The sequence below is a fragment of the Myotis yumanensis genome, unplaced genomic scaffold (genome assembly GCF_028538775.1).
Source record: "Myotis yumanensis isolate MYYU_CA2020_CCGP unplaced genomic scaffold, mMyoYum1.0.hap1 SCAF_17, whole genome shotgun sequence".
In the NCBI taxonomy this organism is placed as follows: domain Eukaryota; kingdom Metazoa; phylum Chordata; class Mammalia; order Chiroptera; family Vespertilionidae; genus Myotis; species Myotis yumanensis.
Window position 1 is genome coordinate 5,588,166 of NW_027223768.1, and position 16,965 is coordinate 5,605,130.

The following is a 16,965-nucleotide window of genomic DNA, read 5'->3' on the forward strand; positions in this document are numbered from 1 at the left end:
GCAAGTCCCTTTAGGTAGGACTCTGGGCCAGTTGGGAGTGAGGGTGCTGGTTGTGGGGTGTGTGTGTGTGTGTGTCTGTAGTTCCCCAAACAGCCCAAGTCTACTTGTTTGTGAGCTGCGAGGTGAATCAACCCGTGGGAGTGTTAACAGGGAACCAACGCCAAGGCCAAAGCCATAAAACACAAATATTAACGGGGTATAACTGCAGGCCAGGCCCCTGTGCTAAGCGCTTACATCAGCTCGTTTATCCCAACCTCCAGCCTAGAAAGCGGGGTCTCTTCCCCTCGCTCTACAGACGAAAATAGTTCAGCTAAGTTAAGTAACTTTCCCGAAGGCGGCCAGGAAGCAGGCGGGGGAGTCCGGAATGGAGCCCAGGCGTGCTGGCCACACAGCCCCAGCTCGTAACCTACAAATATAGAACTAAATGTGGGAAGGGGAGCCAGGACGCAGGGCACACCCTGCCCGCCTCCGCCTGCCAGGAGAAAACAGACACCCGGGGTGAGAGGGTGAGAATGCCGGGGGCAGGGCTCCCGCTCGCCGCGGGCCCGGGACCGGAGGAAGGGCCGTCTCGCGCTGGGTGTGGACTTGGTGCAATCGCGCCTCGAGTGAGGTCGTGCGATTGCTCCATCCCGGTTCCCGGCGCGGAGCTGACGCACGGAACTCGCACTGAGCCCCGCGGGGCGGACTGCGGGGCCGCAGCCCACGTGGTGCCGGCAGCACAGCCGATGGCGGGGGCGGGGCCGGCCGCGCGGGGGCGGGGCCGGGGCTGCGGGGACGCGGGACGGCGCGGGCCGGGTTTCGGTGGGGTCGCACCTGTTGCGTCAGTCCCCGGAGGTCCGCTGCGGGGGGCCGCCCCTCGGACACCCAGAGCGCGCGCCGAGCAGCCCAGGCGAGTCCCGCCCCGCTCGGCCGGGAGCACGTGGCCCGCCCGGCTCTGCTGCGGGGCCGGGGGTCTCCCAGGCCAGTGCAGCCGCCCGGGTCCGCGGGGGTCCGCCCCCTGCCAGCTGGCAGTTTTGAAAGACCAGCCTTCCCACCCCCATCTCGGTGCCGGGGCAGGGGCTCCTGGAGCGACTTGGCCGGGGTCTGGGCTCCAGCTGCCGTCCCCTCCCTCGCGACCCGCGCTTCCCGGCGGTGCAGACCCCGGCTGGCGGCCTCCGGGTCCGCTCCGGGCGCGGCGGCATGGCCTCGGGTGAGTGTGTGTCTGTGCCGGGGGAAGGGTCTCCGGGATGGAGACGTGCAGTGGCCGGGGCGACGCGAGGATGGGGACCCGGGGAAGGCGGCCAGCGCCCCGCGGGGCCGGCCTGGTGCGCAGAGACGGAGGGAAAACGAGGGGAGATACCGCGTCTCCTTCCCAGACCCCCGGGAAGCCCGCCCCGCCCCCGGCCTCCCCGCCTTCCGAGAAGGTAGCTGGGCCGGGCCGTGGAATTTCCCCAGGACGGGCCCCTCCCCACCGGACCGGGGTTCTGGGTTCTACCCCTTCCTCCCAGAGCTGGCGGCCCCGGGGCTGGGGCTCAGGGAGAGAAGGAAAACCCGGGGACTCTGGCCCGGAGGCTGGGGGTTCCGGACTGCGCCCGCCCTGAGCCAAATGCGCTCTGAGCGCGGACCGGGTTATTGTTTATTTTTAATTTTTTCTCTCCCAGGCGGGCTGGACCAGCTCGCTGGACTTTGAGTCCTGGCCCCGGCGCCCTGGCAGGGGACGCGGGCTCCGGAGGGGGTTGGCGGCGTGCTGGGGGCCGGCCCTTCCCGGTCGTGTTCTCACCTCCACACCCCGGGCCCACGTCACCCCAGGGATGAGGAAGGGAGGGGAGGGGAGCGGAGGGGGGAGGAGGGATCGCGGGCGGGATGGCGGCCCCCCTCCGGAGGTTGCCTAGACAACACGAGGAATCGTGGCCGGGGCCTCTTCCGCCGGCGGGGCCGCGCTTCCTGCATCAGTCACTCCCGCCGGGGGCGGGGCGGAGGAAGGGGTTGGATGTGGCCGAGGCTGGCCCAGCCGGTGCGGCTCTGACTCCCCCGCCATCACCGCGGCCAGAGCCATGGCATCCTATCCCTCCGGCCCGGGCAAACCCAAGGCCAGATATCCCTTCAAGAAGCGTGCCAACCCGCAGGCCGCCTCTGCAGGACCAGGTGAGGGTGCGCATCCGCCGGCTCCGCTCCACCGCCTCGCGCCCGGCCACTGGCCCCTCGGAGCGAGGAGGCCCCCTGCACCCTCTCTGCGGGGATGCGCCTTGTCCTCAGCCCCAGCTGGCGTGGGCGGGGTGTGGGGAGAGGTGGGGTGGGGGGCCGCCGGTTCCCGTGCCAGGGACGCCGTCCTCTCACAGGGAGTGGGTGTGGGTGTGGGTGCAGCAAGAGGTGTATTTGCACACGTGTCAGCATGGACAGTGCTCGGACTGTTTGCATGTGGAGTGATTGAGCGGAGTGGGGGGGGGGGGGGTGTGGACTGGCCAAGCTGCTGGCGGCTGGGCCTTTGCCAGGCAGGCGCAGGCTGTCTTCCTGAGGCTCGGCCCTCTTGCCAGGACCCCAGATCTCAGCCCCCCTCCCTGGGGGGCTGGCGTTAAGGCCCACACATTGCTGCCGGGAGTCCCAGGGCTGGGGCTCAACGGTATGGATCGTTGGTCGTGTGCTCATTCATGGTCGTCTTGTGAGCTTCCTCAGAAGTGTGGGGTGTCCTTGGGCTGGGCCGTGGGGGCTCAGGCCGGCTGTTGCCCAACGGCTGCGCTCCGCACCCTTTGGTTCGGCTCCCGCTCTGGTAGGCGTCTCTGCACCATTTGGAGCAGGCAGTGGTGCGGCTGCCTGGGCTGTGCTTGCTGAGGGATACCTGCCTGCTCTTTGCCGTCCCCAGGCCTTGTGGCTAAGGAAAGACCACCCCCACTTTGTGACCAGGTCAAGCCAGGCCCCCCTCCCCCCCCCCCACCTCCCCAGCAGCTGTCTGTACCTGTAGCCTGGCCATCCACCTTCCTGTTTTCTTAGTCTCGGAGGATGCTGGCCCAGTCTGTCCTGAGGGTCTGTGTTCTCTGTGCTCAGGTCTCTGCAATCGGAGGGTGACCCTGGGGCGAGGTCTGTATACCTTGGAGTGGTCACACGGGGCAGCATCTGCTACGTGTAGGTCAAAGCCTCTGGCACCTTTCTGCCCACGGAGGCAGTCTTTGCAGTGAGTGAGGGCCTCCCGGTTAAGAGGGTGGGCGGGATGCCAAGGCTCTTGGAGTTGGTGGAGTGGCTGGCTTTTGGTTGACCCCCCAACCCCATGAGAGGGTATGTGACATACGGTGCCGTGGCTCAGACGCTGGGAGAAGGGACCAGCGCGCACTGGGTCTTCCGGGCCTGGCCTCAGGGAGTGCGGAGGTCACTGTCTGTCACCTCCAGTGGACCCCGGCCGCCCTGTGCGGTGGCCTGGCAGGAACCGGTCCTGGTTACCCGCAGCGTTTCTGTGGGGCCTGGGCCACCCCACTAGGAGAGGAGGGGGAGATTGGGGCCTGTGACTCACTCCTGCGGACCCCTCACAGACCACCCCCGGGCCTGTGGTTGGCCTCCCTGGAGGGGTTAGAGATGGGGAGCTGTGTAGGGTCAGAGTTCGTGGGCAGGCAAGGACCTTAGGCTCTTACATCTGGGGGCGGGACAGGTGCCTGTCTTCCCTCCTCTTCCTGCTCTGCCCCCTTCCAAGTTAGAGATAGTGTCTCCCCCGCCCCCATCTCTACCCCTGGCAAGTGTGTCCCCTGCTGTCATTCACTGCTCAGTTGCCTTGGCCTGCGCTGGGCCCAAGAACCCCCCCCCTCCCCAGTGGGTGGGACTGCGTGTGGGACGTGTTTGGAGGGTCCCAGGGGTTGCTAATCGCAGATCAGGGTGCAGCGTATCTCTGCGAGCCTTATGGCAGCTGTGGCCGACAGGACATGGCCCGCTATCACCCCCTTATAGACAGGACTGAAGCCTGCGGGAGGTAGAGACTTGTGAATAAGCCGGAACAGTCAGACTCAAGTTCTCCAAATCCTAACCCCCTTCTTCCAAACCTCTCTCCCGTCCTGGGCTTGGCACAGGGGGTCGGAGGTCCGCTGGGCATCGGGGAGGCTCAGCGACTTTCCTGCCTGGACTGAACTGCTTCCCCAGGCCAGGCCTGTCTCCCCAGGGACCCCAGAGCTGGGCCCCAGAGGACAGTGGTTAGGAAAACGGCCACTGGGCAGAGGAGGCTGGGTGTGGAGATGGAGGCTGCTTGCCCCCATTCTTTGCCCCCCCCCTTCCTTGGGGTAGCCAGGTCCCACCCACTCACTCACTCTACCCCAGGGCAGTGCATTTTAAGGAGACTTGGCCCCTCCCTGCCAGCCTCTCCTGCCCGTATCAGCCCACCCTGCTCCTCCCCTTGGGGGCCCCACTTTGGGCTGGGCCCTGTGAAGGCCCTGTTTGGTTCTAAGGTTCCTCTTAGCCCCAAACTTTGATGATGCTCCTTCCCTTGATTTCCGGGCTCCCCTGAGCTCCCCCAGCCCCTGCTCACCGGCATCCCAGGGTCTCCCCTGCCTGCAGCTGCACTTGGTACAGCCCGTGCCGGCCCCTGAGCCGTCCTGGGGGACTGGCTGCAGCTCCACTCAGCAAACAGGCCGGCCAGGGGCACAGGCCTGCTGGCCACTCAGAAGACAGGCCCGCACGGGGCGCAGGGCTGCTGCCTGCACGGCCTGAACTCTGCAGGTAGGACCCAGGCAGGCGTGAGGCTGAGTGGGGGCTGGGTCCTGGATCGGGCAGGCACCTCCTCTTCCCTTTGTCCAGTCCTGGGACTCTGGGGCATCGGGGAGGGGCCTGGAGACTGGAAGGCGCTCTACCTGGGCAGAGCCTCGGACTGTCCCTCAGTCACCGGGCAGCGGGGGAGGGGAGTGCTGGAGAGGAGGACCCTGGGCTGGGAGAGCCCATTTGGGTGTGGAGAGCTTCCTGCCTGGAGGGTGGGGCTGGGAGCCCAGGAGGTGGGCTGGGAGCTCCAGCCCCTCTGGACCAGCAGCTCAAGGCCTTCCTTGTCAGCCTCCTAGTGGTACAGCTGAGTTCTGCCTCGGGGAGAGACCCTGCTCTCTGGCTCTCTCTTCCCCGGCCCTTCCCGGGGCCTCCCGCCCAGATCCCTGGCCTCTGAGTGGCGCAGACTGTTTGTGGCAGCTCCCTTTAGAGGGGCAGCCAGCAGTGGGAGGGGCAGGCGGGGCCAGGCCTCCTCTTGGCAGCCCTGGGGTCCTGGGAGAGAGGGCAGGCCTCCGGGGAGGCAGTAGGGTTCCTGCTGCAACCAGGTCCAACCGCCTGCACCTCCTCTTCCCTGGAGGGCTGGTCCCAGGTGGGAGCTGAGTGGTGGCTCTGTAGGTCCGGGACATCGGGTGTGGGCCCTGCCCTCCGAGAGGACGTGCCGTCCAGAGGCAGGTCTGATCCCCACCTTGGCCCTGGGAGCTGCGGGCTGAGGGTCGCCTGTGTTGGCCCCAGGTCCTTCTGAGCTGCTGGGGCGTGTGCACCCGTGTGTGCATGTGTGTGTGTGTGCATGTGTGTGTGCAGACACACTTGTGCCTGTCTGTCGGAGGTTCATGGGGAGGTTCTCATGGCCCCTAGTCTAGCACTAGATTCTGTTTCCTGGAGAGAATGAATCACTTGGTCTAGGGGCAGACTTGGGACTCCCACCCCCACGCCTGGAATGGGTGAAGGGTCCCTGGACTGAAGGTGAAGGTGAGGTCCTTTGGAGCCTCACACAGGCTTGCCAGCTCCTCAGCCTCTGACACTGGGGAGTGGGGCTGGCCCCGGGCTTCCAGTGCACCCCTGTGCTGCCCTGCTCCCCGTGACCCTGGTGTCCTGTCTCCACAGAGGCTCGGGGTGGGCTGGGGGCCCCTCCGCTGCAGTCAGCCCGGTCCCTGCCAGGCCCCGCCCCCTGCCTCAAGCACTTCCCGCTGGACCTGCGCACATCTATGGATGGCAAATGCAAGGAGATAGCCGAGGTATCACACGCCTGGCACCTCACCCTCTGTCCCCCACACTGTCCCCACGCTTGGCTGTGCCCTGGCCCCTAGCCTCTTCCTGGTACCCCAGCTCCTGCCACCCTCACCTCCTCCCAGACTCTGCAAGGGAGGGCCCAAGGCTGAGGGCCCGGCCTCGCTGATCCCTCCTTCCTGCCGCCAGGAGCTGTTCAGTCGCTCCCTGGCTGAGAGCGAGCTCCGCAGCGCCCCGTACGAGTTCCCCGAGGAGAGCCCCATCGAGCAGCTGGAGGAGCGGAGGCAGCGCCTGGAGCGGCAGATCAGCCAGGATGTCAAGTGAGCCCGGGCCCAGCCCTGCAGGCAGGCAGCCTGGGGTGGGGGAGGTATAGCCAGGCAGCCTGGGGTGGGGGGCTCAGCCAGGCAGCTGTGTGTGTGTGTGTGTGTAGGGGGGCTCAGCCAGGAAGCTGTGTGTGTGTGGGGGGCAGGGGGCGCAGCCAGGCAGGTGTGTGTGTGTGTGTGTGTGTGTGGCGCAGGCAGGAAGCTGTGTGTGTGGGGCGAGGGGGCGGGGCAGGGGGCGCAGCCAGGCAGCTGTGTGTGTGTGTGTGTGTGTGTGTGTGTGTGTGGTGCAGGCAGGAAGCTGTGTGTGTGTGTGTTTGGGGGGAGGGCGCAGCCAGGCAGCCTCCAGTGGGGGGCACAGCCAGGCAGCTGTGTGTGTTTTGGGGGGGCATGCTCTCTGAGCTCCGTCTCTGTCCCTCTCCCACTCCGTCCCCATTTGGGGCCCATGGGGAGGCAGCACAGGGCTGTGGGGTGAAGCACAGGCCTTGGGGTCAGGCTGCGGGTGCTGGTCTGCCTCCTGCCGTCAGCGTGGCCTGGAAGTCGGTGCTGAACATCTGGGTGGGTGTTCGTTCTCATCCCAACCTGGGGCCCGGACAGCACGTGCAGCGTGGTGACAGCACACGCACTGCACCTCGCTGGGGCAGGGGCCCGGGAGCCAGGGCCGTCCCGCGTCATCTGACCTCTCACCCCTCACCTCCAGGCTGGAGCCAGACATCCTGCTTCGGGCCAAGCAAGATTTCCTGAAGACGGACAGTGAATCGGACCTCCAGTGAGGAGGGCAGAGGGCGGGCACACGGGGGCACGGGCTGGGGCCTGTCCCACTGCTGCTCCAACCCCTTCCTGTCCCCCTCCCGGTAGGCTCTACAAGGAGCAGGCTGAGGGGCAGGGAGACTGGGGCCTGCGGGAGCGCGACGCAGTGCTGGAGCGGGAATTCCAGCGTGTCTCCATCTCCGGGGAGGAGAAGTGCGGGGTGAGTGGGCCGGGCTGGGGGCCAGGGGCTCCCTCAGTTTGGGGAGCTGGGGGTGAGGCTAGAGAGGGTGCTTCTCTCTCCGGAAGCTGCAGGGGCGGAAGGTCTGGGAGGAGCAGCAAGGGCTCAGCGTTTCAAGGTCAGGCCTCCGGGAACAGGTGGGAGTGAGCCTGGCCCGGGTGTGAGCCGGAGGGCAGTGCCCGCACGTCCTTGTCTGCAGGTGCCCTTCACAGACCTGCTGGACGCGGCCAAGAGCGTGGTGCGGGCGCTCTTCATCCGGGAGAAGTACATGGCGCTGGCGCTGCAGAGCTTCTGCCCCACCACCCGCCGGCACCTGCAGCAGCTGGCGGAGAAGCCTCTGGAGACGCGGACCTACGAGCCGGGCCCCGACACCCCTGTGTCTGCCGGTGGGACCCCCAATCCTGCCCAGTGCCCTGGTGTCCCCAGCTCCCGGAGCTCAGAGCCCAGGAACCTCTGCCCCACCTGCTCCTTCCCGTACCCAGCCTCGTGCCAGCCTCTCGGCGCGGGGGTGGAGGCAGGGGCGGGATCCATCCTGCTGGGGCCTTGCCGTCTCTCCCTTCTGCGGGCCCCTGGGCTGGGCGTGTGTGGTGGCCCTGACTCTATTCTTCCCCCTTCCCCCAGATGCCCCGGTGCACCCCCCGGCGCTGGAGCAGCACCCGTACGAGCACTGTGAGCCGAGCACCATGCCCGGGGACCTGGGCTTGGGGCTGCGCATGGTGCGGGGCGTGGTGCACGTCTACACCCGCAGGGAGCCTGATGAACAGTAAGAGGGGGTGGGGAGGGCTGGGGAAATGGGGGCGGGCGCTGCATTGGCTGGGGGGGCCTGCAGGGCCCGCTTGGCTTGCTCTCCTCACCCAAGCTCCCCCCACGTGCCAGGTGCTCAGAGGTGGAGCTGCCGTACCCTGACCTGCAGGAGTTTGTGGCTGACGTCAACGTGCTGATGGCCCTGATTATCAACGGCCCCATGTGAGTCCCCACGGTCCCCTCCCAGCCCTGCCCGACACCTGTCGCTGGTCTTCCTCAAAGTCGCCGAGTCCTAGACTCCCTTCGTGTGCTGCCCCCTTGGCAGCCTCTGCCCTGCACCCTCCCAGTGCCTCCCCGCAGGCCCTGAGCCGCCCCCCCCCTCCCCCATCCTGCAGAAAGTCGTTCTGCTACCGCCGGCTGCAGTACCTCAGCTCCAAGTTCCAGATGCACGTGCTGCTCAACGAGATGAAGGAGCTGGCCGCCCAGAAGAAGGTGCCGCACCGAGATTTCTACAACATCCGAAAGGTGGGTCCTCACCTGGGGCCGGGCCCGCACTCTGCCCAGCCTCCCCCCATCCAGTACCAGGTAGGAGAGGCCTCTCCATCCCGCCACCCGGGCCCTCGGCCTTCCCCGCCTCCCGGACCCAGCAGCCCCCGCTCCCCCCCAGGTGGACACGCACATCCACGCCTCGTCCTGCATGAACCAGAAGCACCTGCTGCGCTTCATCAAGCGGGCGATGAAGCGGCACCTGGAGGAGATCGTGCACGTGGAGCAGGGCCGCGAGCAGACGCTGCGCGAGGTCTTCCAGAGCATGAACCTCACGGCCTACGACCTGAGCGTGGACACCCTCGACATGCACGCGGTCTGTCCCAGCGGCGGGGGCCGGGGGGGCTGGGTCGGCATGCAGGCGAGGGGCCAGGGGTGACCTGCCCGTCTCCCCCAGGACAGGAATACCTTCCATCGCTTTGACAAGTTCAATGCCAAATACAACCCCATCGGGGAGTCTGTCCTCCGAGAGATCTTCATCAAGACGGACAACAGGGTTTCTGGGAAGTACTTCGCTCACATCATCAAGGTGAGGCGCTGTGGCTGCCAGGGCCCAGCCATGGGGGCGGCCCTCCCCCTGCCCGAGCGAGAGCCTGGGTATCTGCAGCTTCCGGTGGGTGAGGCGGGTGGGTCAGGGGCTTGAGGAGGCCTGGGTGAGCACGCGTGGTAGTGGGTGCGGACGGGGGCAGCTGGAAGCCCGAGTGTGACAGCTGCCCCACGCGTGTCTCTAGGAGGTGATGTCGGACCTGGAGGAGAGCAAATACCAGAACGCGGAGCTGCGGCTCTCCATCTACGGGCGCTCGAGGGACGAGTGGGACAAGCTGGCACGCTGGGCCGTCACGCACCGCGTGCACTCCCCCAACGTGCGCTGGCTCGTGCAGGTGCCCCGTCTCTTGTGAGTGCCTTGGAAGTGGGCGGGAAGATGGGGCAGAGACCAAGGGCGAGGGCCTGCCCCCTGGGATGGCAGACAGTCTCCTGTCCCTGCTGAGCCCTCTCAGTAGGAGGCCCTTCCTGCGTCTGCTCACGGTCTGCCCAGCCCGGCCCACCCCGTAGGTCCACGTGTGCTTCTGTGGTCTCGGGCTGGGCTCCGGCCCTTCCTGGCTGCTGGTGCCTTCACCTGACCTGCCCTGCCCGCCCCTGTGTGCCCCTGCCTCGCCTGCAGTGACGTGTACCGTACGAAGGGCCAGCTGGCCAACTTCCAGGAGATGCTGGAGAACATCTTCCTGCCGCTGTTCGAGGCCACCGTGCACCCCGCCAGCCACCCGGAGCTGCACCTCTTCTTGGAGCATGTGAGGGGGCGCACGGCTGGGTGTCGGGGGAGATGGCCTGCCCCAGGCCCGGGGCAGCTCGGGCCTGACCCCGGGGGTCCCGTGCCAGGTGGACGGCTTTGACAGCGTGGACGACGAGTCCAAGCCCGAGAACCACGTCTTCAACCTGGAGAGCCCCCTCCCCGAGGCGTGGGTGGAGGAGGACAACCCGCCCTACGCCTACTACCTGTACTACACCTTCGCCAACATGGCCACGCTGAACCACCTGCGCAGGTGCGCTCCGCGGGGCCTCCCCGCCGCTCACCCCGCGGGCCTGCCTGGGGCCGGGACCCCAACACTGACCCACCTCTGGGCCCACACATGGACCTGCGGCTGCTTCCCTGCCCTCGGGGCTCCATGGCAGTCGCCCGACAGCAGAAATCTAGCCCCCGGTCCCAGGCCCTCGGTCTCGGGTGGGGACTGGGAGCCCAGCGAGCTCGGGGCACAGGGAGCCGGGAGCTGACTCTGTCTTCGTGCCCCCAGGCAGAGGGGCTTCCACACATTCGTGCTGCGGCCGCACTGCGGGGAGGCCGGGCCCATCCACCACCTGGTGTCTGCCTTCATGCTGGCCGAGAACATCTCGCACGGGCTGCTTCTGCGCAAGGTCCGGGCTGCACCCCAGCCTCCCTCCCAGGGGGCCCCCTTCCCCGACCCTTTGGGCCCCCTCCCCTCCGCAGCCTCCGCACTGAGGCCCCAGCCTGGATCCTGGCAGTAACTGACCCTCCACTGACCAGGCCCCGCCGGGACTCCCCCAACACGCCTGCAGCCTGTGTCCCCAGAACCTGGTGCCCCCCAGCCCTGAGGCACCTGACCGGACTCCCTCCCTGTCGCCGCCCAGGCCCCGGTCCTGCAGTACCTGTACTACCTGGCCCAGATCGGCATCGCCATGTCGCCGCTCAGCAACAACAGCCTCTTCCTCAGCTACCACCGCAACCCGCTGCCCGAGTACCTGTCCCGTGGCCTCATGGTCTCACTGTCCACCGACGACCCCCTGCAGTTCCACTTCACCAAGGTCAGACCCCAGGGCGGCAGGCAGGGACACCCCCGCTCTGGGCTCTCAGGGCTGGTGCTGCCCCCTGCTGGAGGAGCGCAGCAGGCCAGGGCGAGTCCCCGGGGAGGGCTGGTGCCACAGGGCCTGGGGCCGCCAGTCTGAGGGAGCCTGCCTGTGCAGGAGCCGCTGATGGAGGAATACAGCATCGCCACCCAGGTGTGGAAGCTCAGCTCCTGCGACATGTGTGAGCTGGCCCGCAACAGCGTGCTCATGAGCGGCTTCTCCCACAAGGTACCACCCCCCTCCCCGCCTCCGCTGGGAAGTCCCAGGGTCCTGGGGCATGGCCCCCCAGAGCTGGCTGCAGCCTGCCGCTCCCCCCTCCCCCTGCAGGTGAAGAGCCACTGGCTGGGACCCAACTACACCAAAGAGGGCCCTGAGGGCAACGACATCCGCCGCACCAACGTGCCCGACATCCGCGTGGGCTACCGGCACGAGACCCTGTGCCAGGAGCTGGCGCTCATCACGCAGGCCGTGCAGAGTGAGATGCTGGAGACCATCCCGGAGGAGCCGGGCCTCACCATGAGCCCGGGGCCTCAGTGAGCCCGGCCACAGGGTGCCCGCATCCCAGCGCCTTGACCACGTTCTGTCCTCGGACCCCCCCCACCTGTCGTGGCCTCTGCATGTGTTCGTTCTCCTCTGTTGCCCTGCATGTCTCCGTCCTCTGTCTCCGTGCCTCCCCCGGAAGCGGGGCCCAGGATGCGCTCGCCCTTTCTTGGCTCAGGTGGCACCCCATGGCCCAAGTTTGAGGGCCGCCCTGTTGGTGGCCCGGTCCCCAGACCCTCTGAAGCCTGGCCAGGGCTGGTTGTGAGGGGCTGGCCCCTCCGGCCTTTGGAGTCCTGCCTGGGCAAGTCTGAGCGTTGGCCAGGGGTGGAGTTGACCCCCCGTCTTGTTTACGTGGCTGAAGTCCAAGGTGGGGCTTGTGCACATCTGCTGTGGGCACGGGGGGCTCCGGCGGGGGTTAGCACTGGGCGGAGAGCAGGCGGAGCCCTGGCATCCTGGGCTTCGGCCTGGCGGCGTGGGACCACCACCTCTGCCCAGTCGGTGCCTGGCAGCCTTCTCCGTCCTTCCTCCGGGCCCTGTGCTCTGCCGTCCGCTTCCTGGGCCATGTCTGGGGCCAGTGCCGCTGGAGGCTCCTGGTTCTGCCACCGGCCCTGGGGGTGGCCCCTCCAATGTGGTCCTTAGAGTTCTGACCAGACCTGAGTCCTGGCTGGTCCCCTGTGCTGTTGTGTGGACTGAGGCCTTCGCTGTGAAATGCAGTGTTTCATACAATCCCGTCCCTCCTAGTGCATGAGAAATAAAGAGTATTTAAGTAAAGAGGCAGGTGGGGTCTCTGTGGGGAGAGGGGCAGCTGGGTCCGTGGCTGAGGTCAAGCCAGGAGCACTGTGGAGGGAAGGACGGGATTCCTAGGGGAGCGACGGGGCCTGGCCGATGTGTGTGCTGGTGCACACGGAAGCTGTGGGAGGGAGAAGAGGCCCACGGGGGGGATCCGCCTGCCATCACAGGCCTTGTCCAGCCTGGCCTCTCTGAAGCGACACTGCCCATCTGCTGCAGCCCCATGGCACCGCCTGGGAGATGTGGGCCTGTGCACTGACAAGCAGACCTAGGCCGTGGGCCTCACACTCTGACGCTTGCACGTTTGGGGAGCTTGTTTAAAATGCCACTTCCAGGCCCCACCCTCCGATCCCCATTTAGCGAGCGGAGGGTGCAGCGTGGAAATTGAACCAGCTCGGCTTCTGTCCCGAGTTTAACACACAACATCTGGAGCGCCTGCAGGGAGGGAAGCGAGTGTGCCCTGTGCCGGGTAGGGTCCCCAGTTGGCGCCGAGAAGCCTGTCCCTGCTGCTGCTGAGTGGGGCGGATGACGGGCTGGCTGTTTCGGAAGCAATTAGCCCGAGAACAGCGCGATCCGGGTAATTGAAGGCCTGGTGAAAGCTGGCTTCCTCCTCCCCTCTTGTCAGCTTGCTTGGCCCAGCCTGCGGCGTCTGTGCCAGCCACCTCCTGGCATGACACTCGCCCAGTGTCCCCGGGCAGAAGCTCTCCTCGTGCCCTTGCCTCTGGAGGGCCAGGCCTGCCCCTGGCCAAGACCCAGGTCCTCCAGTCTCCAGAAGGCTCTTGTCGGTTTCCTGTCGCCGCGTCAGGGCTGGCTGAGGAGCTAGAGGCTGGACAGCTCTGGCTCATTTCTGTTGGGGAAACAGCAGGTGCAAGTGGCCGGTGGCAGAACCAGGACGGAAGCCAGGGGAGCTCAGCACCCAGGCTCCTCCACCCCACGCTGGGTCCCCTCTGCCTGAAGGGTGAGGGGAGCTCCTTTCCAAGGCGTTCCATCCATTTCATAATAAAAACGTGCTCTGTCTTCGTTTGCAAAACAAGGGAGCAGGATTGGAGGATCTTTCTAGAAGGTTCCTTGAAAGGAAGAATTGCCTGCTTCATGTGCCAGCATCAGGACAGCAAGGACTCTATGTTTACTCACTGGGTTTGTCGTGTGATAGAAGCCTTCATGCCATTTTCTCGTCCTCTGTACAGTCTTCTTGTGTGTGCGGAGACCCAGCCCTGAGAACACTACCAATTCCAAGCGTTTCTTTGCAAGCTCCCCACTATTTTTTTTTTTAAACAACTTGCTTCTGGATTTTTTTGGTTCTCTGAAATCTCTTTCAAACATTTATTGAGAGAAAATATTTTTAAAACAGTCAGGCCTTAATACTTTTTCCTACCTGGAAAGGAAATAATTTTCATCACAGAAATTTGGAAAATATACAAAAATTGGAACAACAGCAAAAAGCCCACTGGTTGACTTAATAGCAACAAATATTTGCTGATCATCTGCATGCCTGCGATGTACGTTTTAAAACATATTATACATATCTTTCAGTTATTTTTAAAGAAGGTATTTTTGAGTTGAGATATATGTATAATTTTGTGGTTTTCAAATACTTTAACAGATCTTTCCATATTTCATTAAAGTATTTATATAAATCTTAATTCCTGTTCACTGGCCTATGGTGAGCCTCACCATCCCTTGCCATCATAGCTCTTTTTGGTTGAGAACAACTATGGCCCAATGTTGTGAGTGACTTCACTCTGGAGCCACACACTGCTTTCTGGCTGTGCGCCCTTGGGCAAGTTACTTCCCCTCTCTGTGCCTCCAGGGGGCCGGGGAGGATCCAAGTGCCCTGGCTTCTCTCCAGGGGCCAGGGCCTACGTCAAAGGCCTGGGAAATGGTGAAGACCTGAGAGAAAAACTTTGGGGGCTGCAAAATATGAAAGGGACAGTGTCACAATTGATAAGTGTTTGAATGCCTTCCGAACGCTGAGCTGCACGTCAACTTTAATCTTTGTTAAGTTCAGTATCCACATTATATTTGAAAACAATTTGTAAATTGGGTTTTTGGCAAGAGTTCCAGACTATGCAGGATGATTGAAGAGAAATCATAAGGCCAAAAAAGAAAAATAAATCCTAGCCAATAGTAAACTAAATGAGTTACTCATCGTCAAGTAATTTCAAAAGCAAATTCATAAAAGCCCTTGTACGATGAAAGCCAAGAAGAGTTCTATTTGATGAGGGAATGTGGGTGCATTTTAACTTCTGTTCCGAGGAGAGAGGGGTCGTGGGGCATCCGGGGTGGGGTCTGTGAAGGGCTGAAAATGGCCCAGCCATCAGCTCTGCCTGTGGTCTAGCCGGGCCCCTTTCTCCCGCTGCCTCCCTAACATTGGGCAGGTTCAGAGCGCCTAGGCGGAGGTCTGTGCAACCCTCGTGTGGCTGGAGGTTCTGGCTCCAGTTAGAGAAGAAGCTGCCCTGGATTTGAAACCTGAGTGTTTCCCGGGGCAAGCCCCCCTCCCCAACTTGCCAGGTTTGGGGTGCTGTGCAAAGGAGAGAGAGTGCAGCCCATTTCCAGCCTTGCATGCAGAGCTAGGGTTCAAATCTAAGTCCACTGGACTCCAGATCCCAAGCGGACGCACAGGCGTGCGGCTCTGGAGGACCGGCAAACCCCAGAATCTTGAAAGACCATGCTGTCTGGGAGATCCGAATCCCACATCATCCGAGACGCGGTGAGCGCCACCCGCTGAGATGACAGGCCTTTTGGTCTCGTCAAAGGGAAGAAAAGCCGAAATCTGCCAACAGGCTGCCCGTGTCAGTCCCGGGTAGCCTGCAGGACCAATAGCCTGCATGTTCTTTTCTGCTGGGAGAGCAGGGCCACCCCGTGTATAGCACCAGCCACTGGTGAGGGTGAACCTGAAGAACTGTCTAATAAAGTCATGTGCACTCTCCTAGCCTCTTTGTCCTTATCAGGCAGCTCCCCTGCCCCTGCCCACCCTCCGGCTTCTGCCACGTCTCTGATCGTCCCCACTGGTCCCTCCTTCCAAGGCCAGTTCTCTGTGTTCTCTGATATTTCAGAAGCCCGTCAACTGCTCCTGTTTCCGGAAAATTTCTTGCCTCCGCGTGGGTCGAACCCACTCCCACTGGTCCTATTTCCTTGCTGTCTCCATCTCCACCCTCATGGGGCCCAATGCCTGCTACTGCTCTGCTCACAGCCCAGAGTCAGGGAGGATTTGGGGACAGAGGCCTGTGCAGGGCAGAGGTGGGGGAGAGGAGCGGAGGGGAAGCTCCTTTGCGGTTCTCCCTGGGCCTCAGTGGGTAAACGTATTAGCAGAGGTCAAACTGCAGATGGAGGCAGTGCTCACTGGCTGCTGGGGGAGGAGGCGGCCCTGCAGGCCACAGCCTCCATCTGTCACCGCAGCCAGCGATGACCCGGCAGTGAAACTGACCCCCTCTGACCCACTCACAGGAGATGCTACTTACAAACCTACATCAGGGAATCAAAACTCCAAGCACAGGATTTTCCCAAAGGCCCCCAGCAGTGGCTTGGGAGCGGGGAGTTGGAACAAGTGCCCTAACCCTAACCCTAACCCTAGCCCTAAACCTACCTCTATCCCTATCCCTATCCCTAACCCTAATCTTGTGCCTTTGCCCTAGCCCCAACCCTAATCCTAAGGCTGGGGAGCACAGCTTGGCAAGCAGAGTTCGGGCTGGGGTTTGGTCCCTGATGACCTGGAGGCTGTCAGTGCACATCCTGCCTAATGTAGGTGACGGCCTGGCCCTGGGGCCCCTGGCACCTGCAGCCTAAGGGTGCGCGTGCAGCTGCGTTGTCACCGATGTACTGGCTCTCGCAGCTGGGAGGTCTTGGCGGCATCCTACAGGCCCATATACATCAGATCAAGGCACAGTCACTCCTGCTCCGTTCCTGGCCTGTCCGGTAGCTGAACAAGGCTCTGTGCCCACAGAGCTGCTGAGTGCCTCCGTGCTGTTGGGGGTGGTGGTTTAGGTGTTCATGCCTAGGTATCCTGTGTGTCTTGGGTGCTGCAGCCCCCACTGTGAAGCATCCAGATGCGTGGCTCGCTCCTTCCCGCCCTGCCACATCCTGTCTTTGTGCACAGGTACCTGGCCGGGCTGCGTGGGCACCTGGGTCACGTACAAACCCAGGACTGATGCTCATCGGCGTGCCGCCTTTGTGTGAGTTAGGAAAAGGTGGGCCCTCTGAGAAGACACAGCCCTGTTAACTCACAGAACCGATGGCATCGTTGGGGAGAGAAAAGTGTGTCCCTTCCTCCAGGTGGTGCAGCTGTGCTAGATCAAGTTCCTGGGTGCAGGCTGCATTTCAGCTTCCATTTGCCCCTTGACTGGTAGCCTTTTGCAGTTCCCAACTTGTCCATAGGGTGGCGGTACTGAGACCTTAGACTTCTGCCTCAGCTGCTGGCTGGGCTGATGGGGTACTCTCTCCAAGCATCCAAGCTCACCTTCTTTCATCCAGTCCCCTCCTCCTCTCTCCCCTCTGACCTCCGTCAGTCTGTTCCATGTTCCAATACTTGAATTGTCTTATTTCATGCCTATGAAATGGTATCCCATGCCTATACCACAAATATTGTTTAAGGTTAGCTTTAAAAAATACGTTTTCTCAGTGGACTCCAGGAATGTTTCTGTTCCAAGCTCAAGATGTGTAAAAAAAAAAAAAGTGTACTCAGAGTGGCAAATCCTAATGACAAATATTAGAGGGCTATTTAGAAGGCCAGCACCTGTGTGTGTGCAT

The 16,965-nt window shown here is 63.4% G+C and overlaps 1 protein-coding gene across 2 annotated transcripts; it reads left to right on the plus strand.

Moving 5' to 3' along the window:
- Positions 1–795: 795 nt before the first annotated feature.
- On the plus strand, positions 796–15,156 carry AMPD2 (adenosine monophosphate deaminase 2). Of its 2 annotated transcripts, none has more exons than XM_070395983.1 (18): positions 796–1,189; positions 5,809–5,939; positions 6,121–6,251; positions 6,952–7,020; positions 7,110–7,221; positions 7,439–7,625; positions 7,861–8,002; positions 8,116–8,205; positions 8,379–8,508; positions 8,651–8,845; positions 8,927–9,058; positions 9,261–9,424; positions 9,692–9,818; positions 9,907–10,070; positions 10,320–10,440; positions 10,675–10,848; positions 11,008–11,118; positions 11,218–15,155. In XM_070395983.1, exons 1-18 carry the CDS (start codon positions 1,180–1,182, stop codon positions 11,425–11,427), a joined length of 2,400 nt encoding a protein of 799 aa, XP_070252084.1. In that variant the 5' UTR covers positions 796–1,179; the 3' UTR covers positions 11,428–15,155. The 2 variants fall into 2 exon arrangements, with proteins under 2 accessions (XP_070252084.1, XP_070252085.1); XM_070395984.1 differs by lacking the exon at positions 796–1,189 and adding an exon at positions 1,995–2,124 and having other exon boundaries at positions 11,218–15,156.
- The last annotated feature ends 1,809 nt before the right edge of the window (positions 15,157–16,965 follow it).

Coding starts and splice junctions, on each gene's coding strand:
- AMPD2 (XM_070395984.1), top strand. CDS start 2,034: ATGGCATCCTATCCCTCCGGCCCGGGCAAACCCAAGGCCAGATATCCC. Junction 5,940..6,120: donor AATGCAAGGAGATAGCCGAG/GTATCACACGCC, acceptor TCCTGCCGCCAG/GAGCTGTTCAGTCGCTCCCT. Junction 10,441..10,674: donor ACGGGCTGCTTCTGCGCAAG/GTCCGGGCTGCA, acceptor GTCGCCGCCCAG/GCCCCGGTCCTGCAGTACCT.